Source organism: Carassius auratus, unplaced genomic scaffold, assembly GCF_003368295.1.
Source record: "Carassius auratus strain Wakin unplaced genomic scaffold, ASM336829v1 scaf_tig00025369, whole genome shotgun sequence".
Lineage (NCBI taxonomy): Eukaryota > Metazoa > Chordata > Actinopteri > Cypriniformes > Cyprinidae > Carassius > Carassius auratus.
This window is the reverse complement of record NW_020525411.1, coordinates 1-21,298: the sequence shown is the minus strand read 5'-3', so window position 1 is coordinate 21,298 and position 21,298 is coordinate 1. Positions and strand designations below refer to the sequence as shown.

General features: G+C 36.2%; 1 protein-coding gene and 1 long non-coding RNA gene across 3 annotated transcripts; both read left to right on the top strand.

Moving 5' to 3' along the window:
• Positions 1-248: 248 nt before the first annotated feature.
• On the top strand, positions 249-4,623 carry LOC113078334 (tubby-related protein 1-like). The gene is made up of 10 exons (XM_026250657.1): positions 249-291; positions 408-518; positions 606-755; positions 1,393-1,478; positions 1,608-1,775; positions 2,375-2,487; positions 2,595-2,703; positions 2,782-2,880; positions 3,001-3,172; positions 3,911-4,623. Exons 2-10 carry the CDS (start codon positions 470-472, stop codon positions 4,042-4,044), a joined length of 1,080 nt encoding a protein of 359 aa, XP_026106442.1. The 5' UTR covers positions 249-291; positions 408-469; the 3' UTR covers positions 4,045-4,623.
• Positions 4,624-7,498: 2,875 nt separating this feature from the next.
• LOC113078336 (uncharacterized) lies at positions 7,499-17,449 on the top strand. Of its 2 annotated transcripts, none has more exons than XR_003281484.1 (3): positions 7,499-7,674; positions 8,059-8,125; positions 17,183-17,449. It is a non-coding gene; the product is annotated as an uncharacterized LOC113078336 (long non-coding RNA). The 2 variants fall into 2 exon arrangements; XR_003281485.1 differs by lacking the exon at positions 17,183-17,449 and adding an exon at positions 8,686-8,819.
• The last annotated feature ends 3,849 nt before the right edge of the window (positions 17,450-21,298 follow it).

Here is a 21,298-nt window from a genome sequence, read left to right as displayed (position 1 = left end):
TGAGATGTTTTCTGAAGTGAGATAACTGAGGAGTTTGAGTCTCAGTTTGCTCTTCAGTTAATTCGTCTGAAAGAGAAACAACTGTGATACTAAAGACGTGACATTCAAAAATCAGTCTGAACCAGATTTTCTGAGCACTTAAATGTGTTTATTGCAAAACAGGTTCTACAGAAGATGACGATGATGAAGAAGGGCATGATGAAGAGACCACTCCTCAGAAGAAGACAAAGAAAAAAACTTCAAAAGAAAGTTCTGATGGAAAGGAAAAAGATAAGAAGTCCAAAGCAAAAGGTTTTAAACTACAAAGCACTTTAAACTTTCTAATCTGAGATATAATGTTAGTTTAGTTAGTTTCAACAATATCTGCTAACTTGACTCATTTATGCTTGCTTTCTGATGATGTTAAGATGTCAAAGAGGACGCAGACAGTAAAGGAAAGTCTAAAGCCAAGAAGAAGGAACCAGCCTCCATGTTTCAGATCAACGGAGACAAGCCTGAAACCAAGAGTAAGAAGAAAGGTAATGTTTTGAGAGCTCGTCTATGTGCATGTGTGACTCTGTTTGATGATTCAGAATAATACATGCGTTTGCAAATGTGGCGTGAAGCAGCTGCTAAATCTGAGAGTGAAGAGGAGAGCGAACCAGAAACCAAAACCAGCAAGACGAAGAAGAAGAGCAGCTCAAACCCAGTGTGCATGTTTCAGACAGGAGGGGACAAAGACAAGGACAAGGACAAAAAGACAAAAAAGACCAAAAGTAAGCCCTGATCCTTTCAAGACATTATGGTATATGCAATTTTAAAGCTTCAATAATATATAAAACATTTTATGTATACACACAATTATATCACTATAAACAGTTCATTCAATAAGTAAATAATATATACATAAATTGATAAACAAACAAATAAATAAAATAGAATCTGCATGGCATATGTTATATTTGTTTTCTGAATAGGTTTATACCATGTCACAGTGTGAGGAAATTAAATATGAATTGTTATTATCTATGTCTGAACTGATTTGTTTCCATAAAATGGACATTTCCATGTCTAATTGTAAGCATACTCCAATCAGGATTTTTGGAGCTGGTCACAGGAAGCAGTATCTATATGATACGATCATCGATACCAATCTTTTTGAAGCTATTTTTTATCGTTTAGAATTATTTATAATGATGCTCCGATTAGGATTTTCACTCAGAGCCTGAATTTCATTTGCGTGCAGCGTGCAGCTTTCTTCTAGTGCAGACAATCTGTACCTCACCTTCAGCATTGAAATAATTTTACCTGTGTCTTTAGCTTTAGATTTGTGTGTGTTGCCTTTATAGAGAGCGCCGATCCAAACCATTATCAGCTGGACCCCTATCTAATTTGATTGCTTCTCATCCTAAGCTCCTGCTAAAGCAGAAGAGACTGAAGACTCTGATTCAGAAGTGACAAAGAAGAAGAAAAAGGGCAAAGGGAAAAAAGGAAAGAAGGTGAATTCATTATCTTCCACATTAATTCTCACTGCAGCAATCATTTCCGATGATTTTATTTCTCTAGTAACAAAAGACTATGATCATCACAGGAAACGTTTCTAAGATTCCTCTCTTATTCCTCTGAAGGAGGAGCGAGCACCTTCTCCTCCCATCGAGTTTGACAATCTGGAGGAGTTCGTTCTTCAGCCTGTACAACAAGGCGTCACGGTAAAGTGCAAAGTGACCCGTGACAAGAGAGGGATGGACCGAGGCCTTTACCCAACGTACTACCTGCACCTGGACGACGAGAAGAAAGTACTGACATTGGCTTTTATCTCTACATATGGTGTGCTTTTGTTTTTAAAGAAGTCTCTTACGTTCACCAAGACTGCATTTATGTGATCAAGACTACAATTAAATTTGTAATTTTATGAAATATTTTTATATAATTCAAAATAACTCGTTTTCTAAGTGAATATTTGAAAATGTCTTTTATTTCTGTGATGCGCAGCTGAATTTTCAGCATCATTCCTCCAGTCTTCAGTGTCACATAATCTTCAGAAATCATGAAAATATGATAATTTGCTGCTCGAGAAACATATCTGATTATTATCAGTGTTGAAAACAATTGTGCTACTTCATATTTTTGTGGAAATAGTGATACAATTAGGATTTATCTTTGATGTATAGAAAGTATAAAAGAATGCATTCATTTAAATAGAAATATATATAGACAGCTTTACGCTACTGTTATACTCTTGATCGTTGTAATGGATCCTTGCTGATTAAACATATTGATTTCTTTAAAAATCTTTTTTTTTTATAACAACAATATATGTCAGTAATTTTAGCTTTGCAAACAGGAGTAATATGATTTTTGATGTGACACATTTTTCTGTCCATCTTATATCCAGGTATTTTTGTTAGCGGGAAGGAAAAGGAAAAAAAGCACAACCTCAAACTACTTGATCTCCATAGACCCGACCGACCTCTCCAGAGGAGGAGAAAACTTCATTGGGAAGCTGAGGTAAGTGGGTTTGCATGCATTACCATTATAGCTGCTCCTCTTGGACTCTTTTGTAGGTCTGTAAGACAGTGTTTTTCATGTAAAGGTTATTTGCATGTATATTTCAGGTCAAATCTGATGGGAACCAAGTTCACGGTGTTTGATAATGCACTGCATCCGGACAGAGCTCTGCCGGACATGTCTAACGCACGGCAGGAGTTAGCAGCTATTATCTATGTAAGGCTGCTGTTGTTTTAGTTATTCAGTGCTTGCTATATTTCATAGCATTAATTTCAAATTGCATTGTGAATTTAGGAAACAAATGTTTTGGGCATGAAAGGACCAAGGCGAATGATTGTAATTATTCCTGGCATGAACAAAGATGGAGAACGAGTCCCTATGCGGCCACGTAGTGTAAGTAAAACACAAATATTTGTAAAATTATATTTTTTGTTTCATTTTATTTACTTTTTTTTTATTTATTGGATGTATGTATTTGTTAAAATGGCAGCTGAATCAACTGCTTCCCAACAGGAAAATGATGGCCTCCTCATTAGACACCAGAACAGAAATATGGAGAACTTGATAGAGCTGCGCAATAAGACGCCGGTGTGGAATGAAGAAACGGCGTCACACGTGTTAAACTTCAACGGCAGAGTCACACAGGCCTCCATCAAAAACTTCCAGATTGTGCATAACAAAGACCGTAAGTAACTTAACCATATCTCTGCAGCTCCAAAACATAAGCTACTGTACATTTGTTTTTATATCTCTATCAAACTTTTTTAATGGATATTTTATAAATTTTATTATTTCAAATTTTATTCCAATCATTTGCCAGATCAACATTTCTAATTGATTGATTTTTTTATAAGTTCCTTTTTCCCCGAATATTTTAATGTTATTTCAGCTTCATTTAAAAAAAAAAAATTGATACATATGTTTAACTAATAATAACATGGTTATGATAACCTGTATACTTTAAATCCTCTGTAATACGTGTTGACTAAAAGTGTCGGGCAAATCTTTTAATGCAACACACTGTATCCCACAATGCAATGCACTTGATCTCCCCACCCATTACCATTGTGACAACTGTACCACAAATAATATCAGCAACTATTTTAATCTCTTCATTCATTAGTAATTACAAAAAATGTATTATTAGGTTACAAAAAATTATTAGAAATCCAAAATAATCATACCTTAATTGAATTAAAAATGCAAAATGCTCAAGTGTAGCAAAGCAGTATTTGAAATGTTTATTGTTCCATGTTGCATACTGTTTCACTATTTGAAGTATGAAGTGTGCAGTGTACTTGTGCAATATGCAGTGTCTGTCAGCAGTTATACAATTTTATTGCAAAATAATAACCAATGCTATATTTGTATGTTGGCTGAGTAAATAAAGCATTACATGAGCCTCTTTTTCACTATATTTCAGAGGACTATATAGTGATGCAGTTTGGGAGAGTAGCAGACGATGCCTTCACTCTGGACTACAGGTATCCTCTGTGTGCTGTACAAGCCTTTGCTATCGCTCTCTCCAGCTTTGATGGCAAAATGGCCTGCGAGTAAAAGTGTAAAGATGTCCGTGATTTTGTCAAATGCAAAAAATGGGAAATGTTCCCACTCAGCATCAGCTCAATTCACGACGAGAAGACCAAAACCCATAAATCTGTAAGATAAAGCCACCATTGCTAGTGGGGTTGCATGATTTTACATGCCATAGAGAGATCTGCTGGTGATACCAGCTTTGGCTTAAAATAAGTAATGGTTGTACAGTGGATGTACTGAGAAGGGAGGAAGAGTTTTGAGGTGTTTGATTTTGAGTTTGAAAGATGTAAATGACCCCTGGTGGTGAGGAGGTCATGCTAGATGTGTCCTGTGTTTGAAAAGGGCAAAAGAAACAATGGATTTATTTAATGGTTTTATTGTTATGCATACCATGCAATTAGGAAAAATGTGTTTTAACATTGTCTGCTTTACATTTTAGTAAACCCGGTTAAAATTGGTGTTATCTAATCCTAGTAAAATAAATAAAAATAAAAAAACTAGTTCACCCAAAATTGCAGAAAATTTTCTCACCATCAGAACATTCAAGATGAGTTGATTTGGAGAAATGTAGCATTGCATCACTTGCTCACCATTGGATCCTCTGCAGTGAATGGGTGCTGTCAGAATGAGAGTCCAAACATCTGATAATAACATGACAATAATCCACAAGTAATAATCAATACCACTCCAGTTCATCATTTAATGACTGTGTGTTTGTAAGAAACAAATCTTTTATTAGGGAGTTTTAATTTTTTAAAATAAAAACTCTTGTCCAAAATCCATAATCCATAATAAAGTTAAAGAAGTTAGAACCATCTTAATGATAGATTTGTTTTTTTTATAAACACAGCTTTTGGCATCACAAGATGTTAACTGAGTGCTGTGGATCATTTGTGGATTATTGTGATGTTTTTATCAGCTGTTTGGACTCTTATTCTGACGGCACCCATTCACTGCAGAGGATCCAATGCTGAGCAAGTGATGTAATCCTTAATCTCTCCAAATCTTTTCCCATGAAGAGACAAACCTCTAAATCTTGGATGGCTTGAGCACTCTGGGTGAGTACATTTTTAGAAAATGTTAATTTTTGGGTGAACTATTCCTTTTAAAAAGGGGAAAAAACATGTATCTGTATTATTGGTGTTTTGTGTGAGTAACAGTGTAAGAATGCTTATCTGAGAAAGAGGGCCCAAGATTAAAGCAAGGTCCAGGGTTGTCAAAGTTGATAGTAAATTTCAGATTTTTGCACATGAAATATAATTGACTGATGCTTTGAGTAGACTATGTCAAACATTTCAACCGCTTGTGCTGTTTGCTTACTCAAGCAAAGATGATCTGGAATAATGAGTGTCAATACAGGAATACCAAATCACTTGATGCATATGTGAACACCTGGTGTTTGGTGTTTAATTATTTTGTTTTGCCTTGTATGTGTAATTGTAGTTTGTTATTTGTGTAACATAAGATATTTGCTAAAAACCCATAACTGTCTTAATCCACACAGACAAAAGTCATTAGTCATGTCATTCCATTTTTACCTAATGTAAAGGTAAATGTAGGTAGAAAAATTTGAAATATACTTTGAAATGAAATAAGTGTTTGTAAAAATGTGCTTCGTTTAAGAGATTCGTTTCTGGGTGTTTGATGGATGTGTGAAAGGTTTTGCTTTTGAGAATGCAGGTTGCCTAAAGTCAATATGAAATAAAAATGTACTTCCTTGCACCTTCTGTGTATCTATGGTATTTTTTGTTTCATTTATACTTTTTTTTTTAATGCTTCTCTTTGACTCTGAAATTTATTTTTCCCTTTAAGCCACCAAAGCAGCTTCAACATTGAAAACTGATGTTAACCAATAACCAAATATTGAGAAATGTTTAGGCTTTAACATTAATTTTACATTTAACATTAATAGATTCATAAATGCTATGGCAATAATAGCAAATTACATTAGATTTGAAAACTTATAATGAGTTGGGAATGCTGATTTATAATGAGTTTAATAGCCTTTCAAAATCTTGTAAGGTAAAAAAAAACAAAAAAAAAACAAACACAGATCTTAAGTCATTGCATGAGGCTGAATGCATGCACAGTATAACAGAATTAAAGTCTCGATGGGGATCTCTCTTGAAACTTTCAGCCTCAGGCTAGACCGGATGATCTGTCACAGCCTGCTGGGTTGGTTGTTCAAACTTGTAGGTCTCAAAAAGTTAACACATTGAGTTGCTGTGATAGTTTCAACTATTTCCTCGTCATGTTCCTGTAGCTTTTTGTAGCCCTTGTAATATTTTAACTTTTTACTTTGCTAATCTTCATTCTGGACTGTACTCTGTTTCAGGCTTGGCCTACAGACGGAGCTCTATGTATGTTGAAGCAGCATTCATTATAATCTTAGGATCCATTCCAGCATATTACATCACTGAGCATGAGTGTTTTGCTCCCCTGAGAGGTTGGTTGTGGTGAAGAAGTTTTGCTGCTCGCACTCATCGCTCTGGAATGTTGAATGGATTCTATTAGAAATGCTGAATGATGAAGAGTATGGTGATGATTGCCTTCTAAGGGTCTGGGAATCAAGCAGTATTTAATCTGCAAATATAATATAATGTGTTTTTAAAAAGTGTTTTAAACACAGTGTTTATCTCACATATATATATATATATATATATATATATATATGTGTGTGTGTGTGTGTGTGTGTGTGTGTGTGTGTGTGTGAAAATACGGTCTGTACAGTATAAAAACCATTACGCCTATGGAGAGTCCCCACAAGGATAGCTGACCAGACATGTGTGTGTGTGTGTATAAACATAATATTAAGCTTAGTACTGAAAAATAATTTGAATTATTATAAGTTTTTGTATAAAATGTTGAACCTATGTTAGTTTTTATTTTTCAGTAAATGAGTATATAAGTACTTATTTTAATTAACACATTTGACATATTTTAACATATTTAAATTGGCAGATTTGTTTGTCTAAACTTCTTTTAACGGCATTCGTTTTTATTTTCAGTAAATGAGTAAGTAATTACTTATTTTAATGAGCATATTTTACTTCTTTTGTTTGTATACAGATTTTAACATATTTAAAGTGGCCCTATTATAAAATAAACGTTCAGAAATTCCAACAAGTATTTCTTAAATCCACAAACGCAAAATAATACTAATTAAGTTATTAATGAACTAAACATTGTAAATGTTACCAGTCTAATTAGTTATGTTAATGCACAAACTAATTGTGTGAATATTTGCAATATCATATTATGTTCCAGATATTATCTACGCTGCGCTATTTTTTTATTGTTAAACGTAATTACATTAATCTGAGCTTGGTATTTATAACTCAAACGCACAGTAGCTCAAGTACAGCTGTCATATTTTCTTCTCTGAAGCCCAAAGTGGGCGGGCCTTTGGAGAAGTCCCCGCCCCCAGCAGCGTTGATTGACGCGCAATGGTGGCCCCTCCTTAAACTTTTCTCCCCCTCCTTCGTTTTCCACTGAAGTGCGTGAATTTCATACCAAACCCATACTTCGCATTCCACCTTTACTGTCAAACCGGGAGAAATATTACTGAAAACAATACAGCACCAAGATAAATATAACGTTAAAGAAATAAACCTCGTCCAGTTCTATCGGTAGAGGTGTTTGCCAATAAAGGTGAGTTTTAGATTGACTCGTTCCCTTTGTCTGATCGCGTTTTTCATGCCGCTCTAGCGAAGTTTTCAGATCTTTGTCATATTTCGCATTTTTCCTCGGAACTCCCTGCGTTGGGTGGGATGAGGGACAGAATTCCGTGTGGATATGCTGTAATTGTGCGTGTGTGAGAGCGAGGAACCGATTTTAGTGTGATAGCCCGGAACTTTTAGCCTTTGAATTAGACTTTTAAGTTAGAAACATTATTGCAACTAACGCTTCCATTGTTGCACGTAGAAGCGGAGTCGAAAATGTCCTGCTCGTCCGCACAGGCTCTTAGTTACTCTCATAGCAGGGTTTCCCAAACACTTGTGACTGAAAATAAGGAAAGAGGTTTTGTTGTTCCAGGGAATTGTCAGAGAGAAGCGACAGAAGTGTTTGGAGAGATCTCTCACCCCGTTTTCTACGTTATCAGGTAAGTCTGACTGTGTTTGTTTCACTTGACAGGCTCAATAGGTTTAATATTTACTGATTTCTGTGAGATTATTAGTGAGGTGGATTTAAGAGGAGAAAAGTACATGCATTAAAAGTTATGTTTATTATTAACAAAGTTCATTACACACTCTAAAAACATGATTGGTTGTTTTGTCCCAACATTGGGTTAAATATGGACTAACCCAAGTTCTGGGTTAAAAACTTACCAACATTTGGGTTAGTCCATATTTGACCCAAAGTTGGGTTGAAACAACATTTTTAAGAGTAAAAAAAAAAAAAACTTGGGAAGAGTTGAACTCACTTAACCTTAGAAATAATGTAAAAAAATGTATTGTAAAACTGTTCGATATGAAAACTGATTTTTTTTTTTTTGGAAATGGCCATATATGCCTTCAGGCACTTTACAGATTGGACATATCAAAACTGAATGAAATATTATTATGTTTAAGTATGGATTTTTGTTCTCTTAATAAACTCTTGGTTATATTATAATGATGTGTTTTTTTTTATTTAAGAATAAAAACTATTTTGGTTCCTCAGGTATAGCAGTGACGTTGAGTGATCTTCCCGCCCAAACAGCTCAGATTGAGCATTTCAGTATTAACCCTTCTATGTTTTAAAGATGATTTTAACCCTTTTTGGTGTCCTATCCCGACTTTGTGACATTTAAAAAATATCTAAAACAAAAAAATTCAAATGTGTTTTAAATAAAAAATAACATTTTCTCATCATTCAATTCATATTTATTTGTATATATTGTGCTTTTCAAGATACAAACTGTGAAAACTGTTTGGTCTTTATGGTCAAATTTGTTGATCTAATCATGGCCTTTGGTCTTTAAGATGTTATTCAGCTTTAAATAGTTTCTGTAAATCTATGAAAAAAAAAATTGAGAAAACCTCCATAATTTAAACATGAACCCTCATGAATGTGATTATTTTCAGTGTAACAAATTTTCCTGAGGGATCCTAGGAGGATGTAGTTTTTTAGGACAACAAGCGTGTTAATTAGTTCTCATCTTATCAAACAGTTTCATCTTATCTGTGTTTTTTGTGATTTACTTTTTTCCCCCCTGGGTTAGTTGGTGAGACCCAAGTATTTTGAGTTCTGTCCTCCACAACGAATATGTCAATTCATTTTTAGTTTGCTCAACACACATGTGAGTGTTTTTAATGATGCTCTCCGTATTTTTATCGTTCCTCTGAGTTACTATGAATGGACAGGTTTCGTTAAACAGAAATGCTGCACTTCAGGTTGGACTCAGTTCAGCTCAAACTGACTCTTCTAGTTCTGCTGCTTGATTAGGTTGTCTTATGTTTTGCCTCCTTTTAGAAAAGTTGGGCTTCTCAAAAAGAGTTTGAAATACAGCTAGATAAAGGTCGGGTTGTGTTTAGAAGTGATTGTTGTTGTAGCTCCTTAAAGAGACAGTACGTGGACCAGATGTTGTGCTGTTTTTTTGTATTGTTTAGTCAACAGTAAAAGTATCTAAATTGTAACATTTTCTCCTATTAAATTTTTTTGTTTACATTTAGATTTTGAGGCAAATCTCAGCCAAATTTTTTTCTTGCTCTTGAGTCCAAAACACATTGTCTTCTGAAATTTATTGAGATGTTACCCCATTATCTGATCAACAACAAATGAAACCCACCAAGAGATTTACACATCAGTGGTTCGGCTTCTTAAGTCTTTTACAGGAAGTTTAGTCTAGTTTAATTTGTGACATGCACTCCAGGCAACCTGTACTGGGATGTGCCTCTTACGTGATATGTAAGTCACTTTACTGTAAGCCTTCACTGTACGGAAATGATTTTTGAAAAAAATATTCCTTGGGTAAATATGTAAGCTCAAGCCCACTAGTATTAGTGTTAGTTTTCCCTTATGCCATTTACAGTGGCCAGTACTGAAGAAGATCACAAGGCATGGGTTATATAATGATACATTTTCACATAATACAAGTTAATGATTACAAAAGCACATTTCTGAAATGAAAGTATTGTTTTACATAGAATTTTGAAATCTGAAATCTTTTTTTTTTTTTATGCACAAGGTTTTGATTTTTTTATATATATATAGTTTATAATTGTAAATTTTTTCCTGATTGTTTTGAGGACAACACATTTTAAGCAAACACATTTTGGAGGTAAATTTAAACAAATGCCACATGTTGCCTTTTATGGCTTCTGTGATGGACCACATTTGTTGTTCAGCTGCAGATATGCTGTACTAATTTTATTTATGTATTTTTCCTCATACATCACAAACGAACCCTGAACTCCCTCCACTGTAGGGCTTTGCCATATGATGACACGTCATTTCAACCTCTTGCTCTCCCGCATTACATAGAGCTTTACTGTTTAATAAGCTAACAAATCAGTTTTAATGATTTGTTTGTTCTTGCGCTGAGCTCTCAATCCTGTTCCCAAACCAGTCCTGAAATTTGCAATCATCTCCACTGCATTTCTAGCGGTCCTTGATGCAGAAGGTCCAGCGTGTATCCTCTTCTTAAGAGATCGAGCGTGTGCCATCGGAGCAGATTGTTTGTGCCATATGTGTTTACATTGCTGGCCGGTTGACAGTTCCTTTAGCTGGTTTGTGTTAAGGGCCCAGCGTAGAGCATAATGAGCCTCTTTCCATTTGTGCGGATTGAAGCGGCCTTTTAGCACCCGCCGCAGAAGTGGCTCTCCAAATGGTGACCACTTACCTGTCTGTCAACAAAGCTCTGAACAAATCTCTATCTGTGTGTGTGTGTGTGTTGAACATCTCGCATGATGCACTGGCGTTTGGCCTCCTCACAGCCCCGTGTTTGCATAAGGAAACATTTTACATGCTCTTCAGTTCCCCCAAATTAAATTTTTCCCTTTTAAATTAAAGTCCTTATCCACGTCGAGGTCGAAGGAGCCTGCGGCGAGACGCGAGTCAGAGCACGCACAATGTGTCGCTATGCTTTATTAATTATAATGGAGAGATGGCTTATGTAAGCGTGTTGACATTGCGCTGAAAATTAATGCCCGTTCTCAGGACACTTGTTTACATGCAATTCCCGCGCGAGGCATTGGCAGATAAGATTTTTTTTTGGCTTCTCCGTGGCTGTTTGTGACTCGAGGGAGGGGCGAGCTGTGGGCTTGAACAGTATAGCCTTTGTTTTTTGTCTGTCTGAAGTTGCTAAACTTTCCAGTTGTTCTTGAAACTAACTGTTTGTGGCAGTGCACCGGGGTTCACGCGGCAGTCAGATACGCTCCATGCAAACATGCACCTGAATTGGAGAAAGGAAGGCAAACTGGTTATTTTTGGCCTTCTGTATAGTGGTTGCTTTTATTTGTCATTCTTTGTTAAGAAGCTTTTTTATGTGACTGTTATCAGTGTGATAATCATGACAGTGAACATTGTTGCTGTTTTCATCATGTCTATTACATTATGAATTAACTTATACTTAGTGCTCATTCTTAGGATTAGTCATTTGAATAAACCCTAAATCCTAAGTATTAATGGTATTTATTCAAGCATGTTTTTCCAAACCTGTATCACTTATAGAAGATATTTTGAAAAATCCAAATAATCATCATAATAATAATTTTGGACCCCATTTAATTTATATCATCATTTGTTTTTCAAAGACAAAAGTAAGTCAAGACGTGGGTGAATAAATGATGACAGAATTATCATTTGTGAGTGAACCTCTCGTCTCACTTCTCACAACATTTGTGCCATTTGTCTCGTATAATGCGGCATATTAAAGAAATGTGTGGTATTAGTGTCAGGGAACAGACTTATGATTTTCACCTTGCGTATGATGAAACCAATTAAAAATTCCCCTAAATTTACATTGAATGAGGGACTCTGACTTGGACTAGTACATAGCAATTACCCAAAACACCCTAGCATTGTGTTTTGCAAGAGCCAGTTACTTTTCTTCATAAAATATAAAAATCTGGTTTTGTTTTAAACATATCATCAAATGCATTTACTCTAGTTTTGGAGGTAAATAACAGACAATTGATTAAGCTTATTTGGTGATTTGTCTTTTATAGTTTTGCCATATTTGTTTTAGAAATCTCTAAGAAAGGTTTCAATCTAATTTTAATAATAAAATCTGACTGCAAATTTAATTTGTTACACTGTATAAAAACAGTTTTGGAGTATATTTTACAAGAACACACCATTTCAGTCTTTCATACTACTTCTGTTAAAATGAAAATTTAAAATAGTGTGTTGTCTTTCTTTGTAATTATTCTCGGAGAAAATAGTTTTTACACCAAATCTTTGTGGGTGCATGAGGTTTTGTCTGTGTCTTCCTCTGTTTTTGGCATAGATGTGTGACTCAGAGATCAGCACATGGGGCCTCTTTCTCTCTGCCATCCCAGGAGTCCTGTGAGCGTTCGTCTCTTTATGCATGTCTTTTCGGTCTTTGTGGGGTTTGGCTCGAGCCTCTACCTCATCCACTAAATGACCAAGTCAGGCAAGAGCACTCCTTCACAAATTCGGCTGATGATTTTCCGCAGGAAAGTGCTGAATCAGATGTTCGAGCGAGTCCTCTGGCACATGCGGCGCTCTTTGTGTCAGTCTTTCCTCTGCTGACTGAACCAGGACTAGAGTAAACCATATGGAGAGATCTGAGAGCAGACGGCCGTCCTGGAAAGTCACCCTGGTGGATAATGTCGAAAGGAATCGGGAATCGTTAATATCATGTTTAGCTGTCTCGTATGCGTCAAGGGTTATTTCCACGAGGTGCTTCTGTTCATGTAAAGAGTCATTTTAGTTTTGTAAAAGCCGTTTATTCCTAATTTCACTCTCTTAGTAATTTTACATTTTTCTCGCCTGTCGAGCAGTTCGGCAGCTCTCTCTTTCTCTCGCAGGCTCTTCAACAGCTCTGATCGTTTCCTGAGTGCCGAGCCAGAGAGGAAGTAAGAGGAAGTTATTGGAGAAGAAGGGAAGAATTTATTAAAGCCAAACACAGAGAGGAAAAGAAAGCAAGCGGGTGAATGAAAGTGATTGGGGAGTTGGTAGAAAAGAGAGAGTATGTGCTGAGACCAAAAAAGGTTTCCTCTCTCAGATAAGCTGATAGTTCTGGAAGGGTGTTGAAGCAATCTCTCGCCATTGACTTTTAAACAAAAGCTCTCTATTAGAAGCTGAAAGTCAGTGCTCTGAGCTGCAGGACTTGGTTAAATGCTATCAAACATGATTACATTTGAGGCCTTAAACATATCGAAGCAATAATGTGTAGGCTAGGCAGAAATTGCTAGCTAAACAAACTTGATCATGCATTATTCCAACGTGTCCAAATGTAAATTATATTGCTTTAGCACTCATTAGATAAGTACCCTTTTTTTTACTGAACAAAGTTTAAATGTTAAAGTGTTAGCATGTTTATAGCTAACTATGGTACCTGAATGAAAATGCATCTGGTTTAATACCACAAATATTTATTGGTAACTCAATCCTCCCTTTCATTTTTTTCTTTTATTGCATTAGTAGTGCAAGAGTGTATATTAAGTATGTACAATCGGGCTGCACATGCATTGAGTTGACCAAGTTTACACATTTGTGTAGCATATGAAATGCTGACTCCATTTCTTTTCAAATGGTACCAATTTATCAGTACCATACACATATCTTTTTTTGCCACTTAGATTTTTTAAATTCATCATTATCATTAATATTAGGCAATGCATGCAAATTTCCCTTTTATATTTTAGTTTTCTGTTGTCGTCATCTGATGCTAATTTCAAGTTTATCAATTTATCTTCAAGTTAAATCTTATCAAATCTCAAAATGAGCATTAATTTGTAGTTATGATGCCTAATTAACATTTGAAATGGTTGATTTTTTTTTTGTTAATTTTTTTTTTTATTTAGACAGAATAAATTGAATAAATAGTATAATAGTATAGAAATAATATTCAGTACTGGCTATTTATTGATTATTGGCCATAACATGACTCATTTATTTTTTTTGCCTTATTATAATATTGGTGCATTCCTTTTTGTCTTTGTGTTATTTTTATATGACCTCCAGCAATACTGTTTTTAACGTCTGAGATCATCCAGGCCAAGCTTATAGTTCCATTTTGAACTTTAATATCCATTACTGTATGTTTGATTCCTATTCATTTTTTAGGCTTTTCATAAAGCCTTGAGTACAATCTAGACAAACTAAATTGATCTTCTAAGTTTGTTTCTCTAGTTGGCCACCCATAGGTTTTATGATGGTCAGTTCCTGGTGTGTGGCATTGGGTTTGAAGCCATAAACGGTGTGTAGACCATCAAATCCAATGAGTTAAAAAAGAGAAACCGACTAGAACCGAATGGCAGGTTTGCCTACATTTGTCTCTCTTGGGCCCACGTATATCCGTTCCTTCAGACATGTTCAGACTTGGACTCCTGCGACGATCATGTGAACAGACAAGTGTGAAAAAAAAAAAAAAGCTTGAACCAATCACTTTCTCAGATTTTGAGAAGTGTTTTTTTTTTTTTTATTGCTTAATGCTTTTTAATGATCGTCATTAGCCAGCCAAAAAAGGCAAAAGTGATGCCGGCTATTCCCAAGAATAGATTGAGTCATACTCTTTCAACCTAGTTTCAGAGGTTATCTTCTGCTTTGATGAATCATACTAGTAAGGGCTGATCTCCAGCAGGAAGTGTGATTCATATTATTTTGGCCGTAGTTGGAAATCAGTGACGGACAATGAGAAGAAGAGAAGGAGACGCTCTAAATGTCTTTATCTGTAATCTGAACCCGACCAGCAGCTGCTGCTACACTTGTCCAGCCCTGTGTTCTCCTGCTGCTGACTGTGTGTGTGTGTGTGTGTGTGTGTGTGTGTGTGTGTTTTCGAGAAGGAGCCGAACACACTGAAGAGTATTCGGTGTGTACGCTCTTGCGTGAGTGAAGGGTGGGTGTGATTTGGAGGCTGCCCGTAGGGATACGCTCCCTGGGGGCGACTATTGCCAACAAAGTGTTCCAGCTGCAACAGTTTCCTAACAAATCTCACATTATGAGCTGCGTTCGACCGGAAAACCAGTTGGAGGACATTTGTTGAAAGAGCTTTGTGCATTCGTTTGAATACAAAAAAAAAGGCAATTCTTACTCTTATAAATAATTAAATTCTGAATCACTCTTAAAAATAAAGGTTCCAAAAGGAGTTTTCACAGCAATGCAACAGAAGAATCTAAGTAGTTTAAGGTTCCTCAAATAACCTTTCAGTTCCCACTGTTTGTGGACTATATAGTGGAAAAAGCATACAATGTTCTATGGTTCACTTAAGAACTGTTTGGGGAGCCAAAAAAATGGTTTCTTATGGTATTGCTGAAGAAACCCCTTTATTTTTGTTCTTCATGTCACTAAAGAACATTAGTTTTTTTAGAGTACAGGCTAGTCATGACTCAGATCTCTCCAGCTCTCCTACATCTCTGTGTTTGGGTTTCATAACTTGAGTGTCCAGCAGAAGGGAAAACTAAAGGTAGGTTCTGGTGGTTAGGGTTGGCTCCCATGAAGTTCCCCAACATCCTTTATTTTGCGTCCAGGGCAGAGTGAAGATCTTCCTCTTGAACAGCTTGTTTTCTGCCAAAAAATGTCCGCCTGAGATGACTAACGCGCAAATGGACTCCAGCGTTCGCTCCCTGTGCTGGAAAGTCCCTCTGCTCCTCTGACAGTTAGCAGAGACCCTGAAGATGACTTATTATTGAGACTGGAAGAGACTTTATAAAAGCCAAGATGTGGAGATACAGGATTAGTTGAGATCTGTTGAGAGCTTCTTTGAGAGTCCTAGCACCATGACTTCTCTTGTTTTGAAATGATGGCAAGTCCAGATTTGGATTAAATCCCATGATTCAGTCATGAATCTCTCTCTGGTTAAGCTAAAACTTGATTTTTCTCTATGGCATTTTCTTGGTATTGGCCAATAAATGTGACTTTTTAATATTTTTGAATCTGTACTGACCTGAATAAGTAAATTAAGATGTCTAAATTGATCAATATGATCACATTTCTAGTTAATTTCTTTATCATATTTATTCTTTTTTATTTATGTGTACATTTATTTTTGTAAAAAATAGTTTATAGTAGGCCGAAATTTATTTAATAACCTTTGGGATAAGATTTTTTTTAATTGAAAAGTAGTTTTCCACTGACTTTGATGCCATTTGAAGCATGTGGATAATTTTTTTATAGATCTGTGTAAATCTAGTAGTTATTGGTTATCTGCTTTGAAATGTCAATCAACTTTTATTTTGAAGCTGATAGCCAAAACTGGCTTCAAAATTAAAACAACTATTTAGAATGTATTATTTTAGTAGTTTTAGTTTAAATAAAACTGACTTCTTTACTATTTCATATTTCTCATTCTTTCATCATTTCATCAAGCTTTTTTAAGTGCTAACGAAAAGCAGACCGTACACATGAAGTGTATCAGTGTTTTATTTGTGTATTTTATCCCTCTCTTCCTGTCACAGAGAATTATGGGAAATGTAGTTAGGTGGCTCAAGTTGGTCTATTCATAAACCAAGCTTTATTGCTATACTTCATCAACAGTATACAACTCATACTTGCTAAATTATATGTAGACTACAGTGTATTAAAATTTAAACAACAAGCTTAAGTAGTGGCTTATATTCTTTAAAAATGTCATCTTCTAGATGTTTTCACTGTAAACCATAACTCCAGTGAAAACTTCTATATCAGCTGTGTGATTTCATGTGCTAGGTCATGAAATCACCATTCAGTTTTAGTTCAGTCCTCTGTTTCTTGAACATGTGGTCTTGTGTGTGACCACAATGTCTGACTTTTTCCTCTCTGAGAGGAAAATCTGAAAAGGCCACCAAGTAAACATCAATCAGTGCCCCTTTCCTGGAACGGCCGAATGACTAAGTCTTCATGATTCTGGTAACCATAGTCTGTTCAACTTCCGTCCCCCATAAATGCCCCCCGTACACACCAGATTCCATGGTTGGAAGTGTCTGCTTGGGTAAAAACTGGCTGTAAGTCCATGTTTTGTAATTGATATTAGATCATACTGAAGTAAGTTTCCCTGGGCTTTCTCCTACAGAGACTGTGAGGAATCCAGTGAACCCGGAGAATCGTGGCTGGAGCCAACTCAGTGCTTCAGCTGACAACAATACGTACTGTGTTGGAGCTCTGGGAGATAGTGGGCAGGGAGGGCTTGTGTTCATTCAATGGAGACTGAATGAATGTGTGTGCAGCATGGCTTTCACTGCATTATTTACATTCCTGCACCACATGGAAATTCTTCGGCATTATATACTGACTAAGAGCTCTGTTTGGTTCGGCAGGGAGAGAGAGAGGAGGCGGGAAAGAGGAGGTTGTTGCCACTAAATATGTTTGCCATGTCATTCAAAGTTAAGTTCCAGTTGCCTTATGGGAAAATTAAGTTTTTGTGTTTGCATCGGCTGCGTCGCATAGAGCTGAATGGGCTTCAGCATTGCAGGATGAGGCTGGTTGTTTTGCAACAGATGTTTTGCAGTTGTGTCCATCTGACCTTATTCTTGCTCACTTGCCCTGTCTCTTTTTGAGAGTAACTGGACGTTCATGTTCGCAAAGTTGCTTTAAGATGAAATCGTAAGATAGAGAGAGAAAGCCTTGCCAGATGTTCGTTGCAATTAGTATTAAAAATAAACTTTGTTCTTTGTTGGCAATGCATCAGTGTGTATTGCAACGGCTGTTTTTTTTTCCCTTCAGGAAACAGTTTTGTGAATTTGAATTCTTATTTGCTACCACTGTGGGATTAAACACTTAAATGTGTATGTGTGTATATGTATGTATGTATGTATGCATATACATTACAGACCAAAAAGTTTGGACACACCTTCTCATTCAAAGAGTTTCCTTTAATTTCACGACTATAAATATTGTAGAGTCACACTGAAGGCACCAAGGGCTATTTGAGCAAGAAGGAGAGTGATGGGGTGCTGCTCCAGATGACCTTGGCCTCCACAGTCACCGGACCTTAACCCAATCCAGATGGTTTAGGGGTGAGCTGGACCGCAGACTGAAGGCAAAAGGGCCAACAAGTGCTAAGCATCTCTCGGGGAACTCCTTCAAGACTGTTGGAAGACCATTTCAGGTGACTACCTCTTGAAGCTCATCAAGAGAAAGCCAAGAGTGTGCAAAGCAGTAATCAAAGCAAAAGGTGGCTACTTGACATTTTTTTCAGTTGTTTCACACTTTTTTGTTATGTATATAATTCCATATATAATTCCACATGTGTTAATTCATAGTTTTGATGCCTTCAGTGTGAATCTACAATTTTATAATCATGAAAATAAAGAAAACTCTTTGAATGAGAAGCTGTGTCCAAACTTTTGGTCTGTACTGTATATATGTGTGTATATGTGTATACATACAGTCTATATATATATGTATATGTGTGTGTGTGTATACATATATATACATGATATACACACATTTATGTATGTTCATATGTAATTTAATAATTGCTAAATATTTAGAATTTATAATGCTATTTATAATGCTAAATATCATTTAATTAAATGATATATCATAAAATTAAATTACATTTGTGTGTGTGTTTAATATATAATTTACATATATAATTTATTTAAATTATATGGATTTATTACTTTTTTATTATTTACTGATAATTTTAATTATTGTTTAAAAATATATTTTGTTATTAGTTTTAATTGTTTAACTTTTTTTGTACTTTTAATTTGTCTCTCCCCCCGAAACTTGTTTTATGGCTGCTGTTTTTTTATTTTTATTAACTAGCTTAAAAAAATATTACCATGGTATTTGCATAAAAATAAAGCCATAGGGATCTTATTCTACCATGAAGTTAAAGGGTTAGTTCACCCAAAAATCTAAATTATGTAATTAATAACTCTATTAATGTTATTAACACCCTTCTTGTCGTTCCAAACCGTGAGACCTCCGTTCAGGAACACAGTTTAAGATATTTTAGATTTAGTCCGAGAGCTCTCAGTCCCTCCGTTGAAACTGTGTGTACGGGTATACTGTCCATGTCCAGAAAGGTAAGAAAAACATCATCAAAGTAGTCCATGTGGCATCAGAGGGTCAGTTAGAATTTTTTGAAGCATCGAAAATGCATTTTGGGTCCAAAAATAACAAAAACTATGACTTTATTCAGCATTGTCTTCTCTTCCATGTCTGTTGTGAGAGAGAGTTAAAAACAAAGCAGTTTGTGATATCCAGTTCGCGAACGAATCATTCGATGTAACCGGATCTTCTTGAACCAGTTCACCAAATCGAACTGAATCATTTTAAACTGTTCGCATCTCCAATACGCATTAATCCACAAATGACTTAAGCTGCTAACTTTTTTAATGTGGCTGACACTCCCTCTGAGTTCAAACAAACCAATATCCCGGAGTAATTCATTTACTCAAACAGTACACTGACTGAACTGCTGTGAAGAGAGAACTGAAGATGAACACCGAGCCGAGCCAGATAACGAACGAAAGATTGACTATCTTAAACTGTGTTCTGAAGATAAACAGGGGTCTCACAGGTTTGGAACGACATAAGGGTGAGTTATTAATGACATGATTTCGATTTTTGGGTGAACTAACCCTTTAATACGAAGGCAAGTCAAAATGATTTGAATTGTGGTTCTCACAGTACACATTGTTCCAAAGCTGCTTTACCAAAATAACACACAAAAAACATCATGATGTTAATGTTTATAATATCTTAACACCATGGTTTTTTTTTTTTACCTTACAAATATAGTTTTTCAGTTCCTCATGTATGAATATAGTATTAGTTTTCATTTTTTGCATTGATAAGCCACCTCCAGGCCACTTTCCCTCTGTTGGCTATACTACTAGTTCTTTCTTTATCAGGAGTGCCGAGAATGCTCAAGTCCCCGAGCATGCTGATGTTGCGTTTTGTCCAAAACAATCCCACTGTTTTTCAGACTCCGAATGGATGTCTAAATTGGTCAGCCCTCCCTTCCCTCCTGCTTTGCCCCCCGCCCCCACCCCATCGACTCCCTTTGACTCCAGCACTCCTCCCTCCCCCTTCACCTCCCCTCCCCTCATCCTTTGCTCACCTCTCCTTATTTGGGCAGACTGCTTGGAAGCAGAGGGTGGGGAAGAGGGTAGAGCGAGAGAGTGATCGGTTGACATAAGGGAGAGAGAGAGAGAACTAACTCTGCACTTCCTTAATAAGGACATGTCTGGAATTTAAGCCCTACTCTCCAATAGAATGGCTGCTTTGCACTCCCCATGCACACACTCGTCTCTCACCCTCTCCCTTAGTGCACACACACACACACTAAATGGAGAGCTTTTTCAGAGCATGCAGTCATGCGCTTTTACTTAAAGTTTGCTTGTTTGTGTTACTTTGCATTATATGATTCTGTTTGGTGACATGGCAGAAATCTAGGGCTAACTCTTTAGGCAAAAAAAAAGATCACAATAAAATTTTTCATATCAGTCAATATCAATAATTATCACGATACATTTAAAATCTTTATTACTTTGAAGATTAAAGGCAGATTTTTTAAACAAGGTGTTCATTCAATCCTGCTAAAACATACAAATACTATCCAAATTCAAAATGAATGTTTATTCCATAAAAGTATGCACTACTCGTATCACCTTAGCAAGCACACTGTGAATCACCTACAATACCCTTACATTGTGGCACTAAGTTTTTCCATGCTTACTTCACTTTAATCCTAGATCATAGTCTTTTATAACTCAATTTTGATTGTTTTGTATTTTAACCTAGTGTAGCTCATGCTTGAGGTTAAATGTCTGCAGTGTGTGACTGATACAAACAAGTCTGTAAAGGATATTGAGAAACAAATGCGTAGTTGTTCCAAATGTTGGTTCTACTGCAGCATTAGACATTCTGTAACTTCTCTGGAACATCCATTGACTGCAGCCGTCCCGATTGCATGGGATGAACAGTGTTGCTTGTCACCTGAGAGGCAAATGCAATTTGAAAATGAATTGCTAAGTGTCCTCTCTACAGCATTAGATCACGCTGAGTCCTGCAATGTCGAAAACTTATTAGTCCGCTTACATATTCCAATGCTCTCTCACCGTTGTTTTACTCACTCTGTGTCATCGGGCTGCCAAGTCAAGCCTTATTCTTTCAGTGTGCCGTGTAAACCAGAGCATTTGAATATCCCCAAAGGAAGGTCTCAATCAGAGTC

What these genes read in the sequence shown, in the direction of transcription:
- LOC113078334 (XM_026250657.1), top strand. Translation starts at nt 470, where the DNA reads ATGTTTCAGATCAACGGAGACAAGCCTGAAACCAAGAGTAAGAAGAAA. An exon ending in AAGGGAAAAAAGGAAAGAAG is followed by an intron (nt 1,479 to 1,607) that starts GTGAATTCATTA and finishes ATTCCTCTGAAG; the next exon opens with GAGGAGCGAGCACCTTCTCC. An exon ending in AGTTAGCAGCTATTATCTAT is followed by an intron (nt 2,704 to 2,781) that starts GTAAGGCTGCTG and finishes TTGTGAATTTAG; the next exon opens with GAAACAAATGTTTTGGGCAT.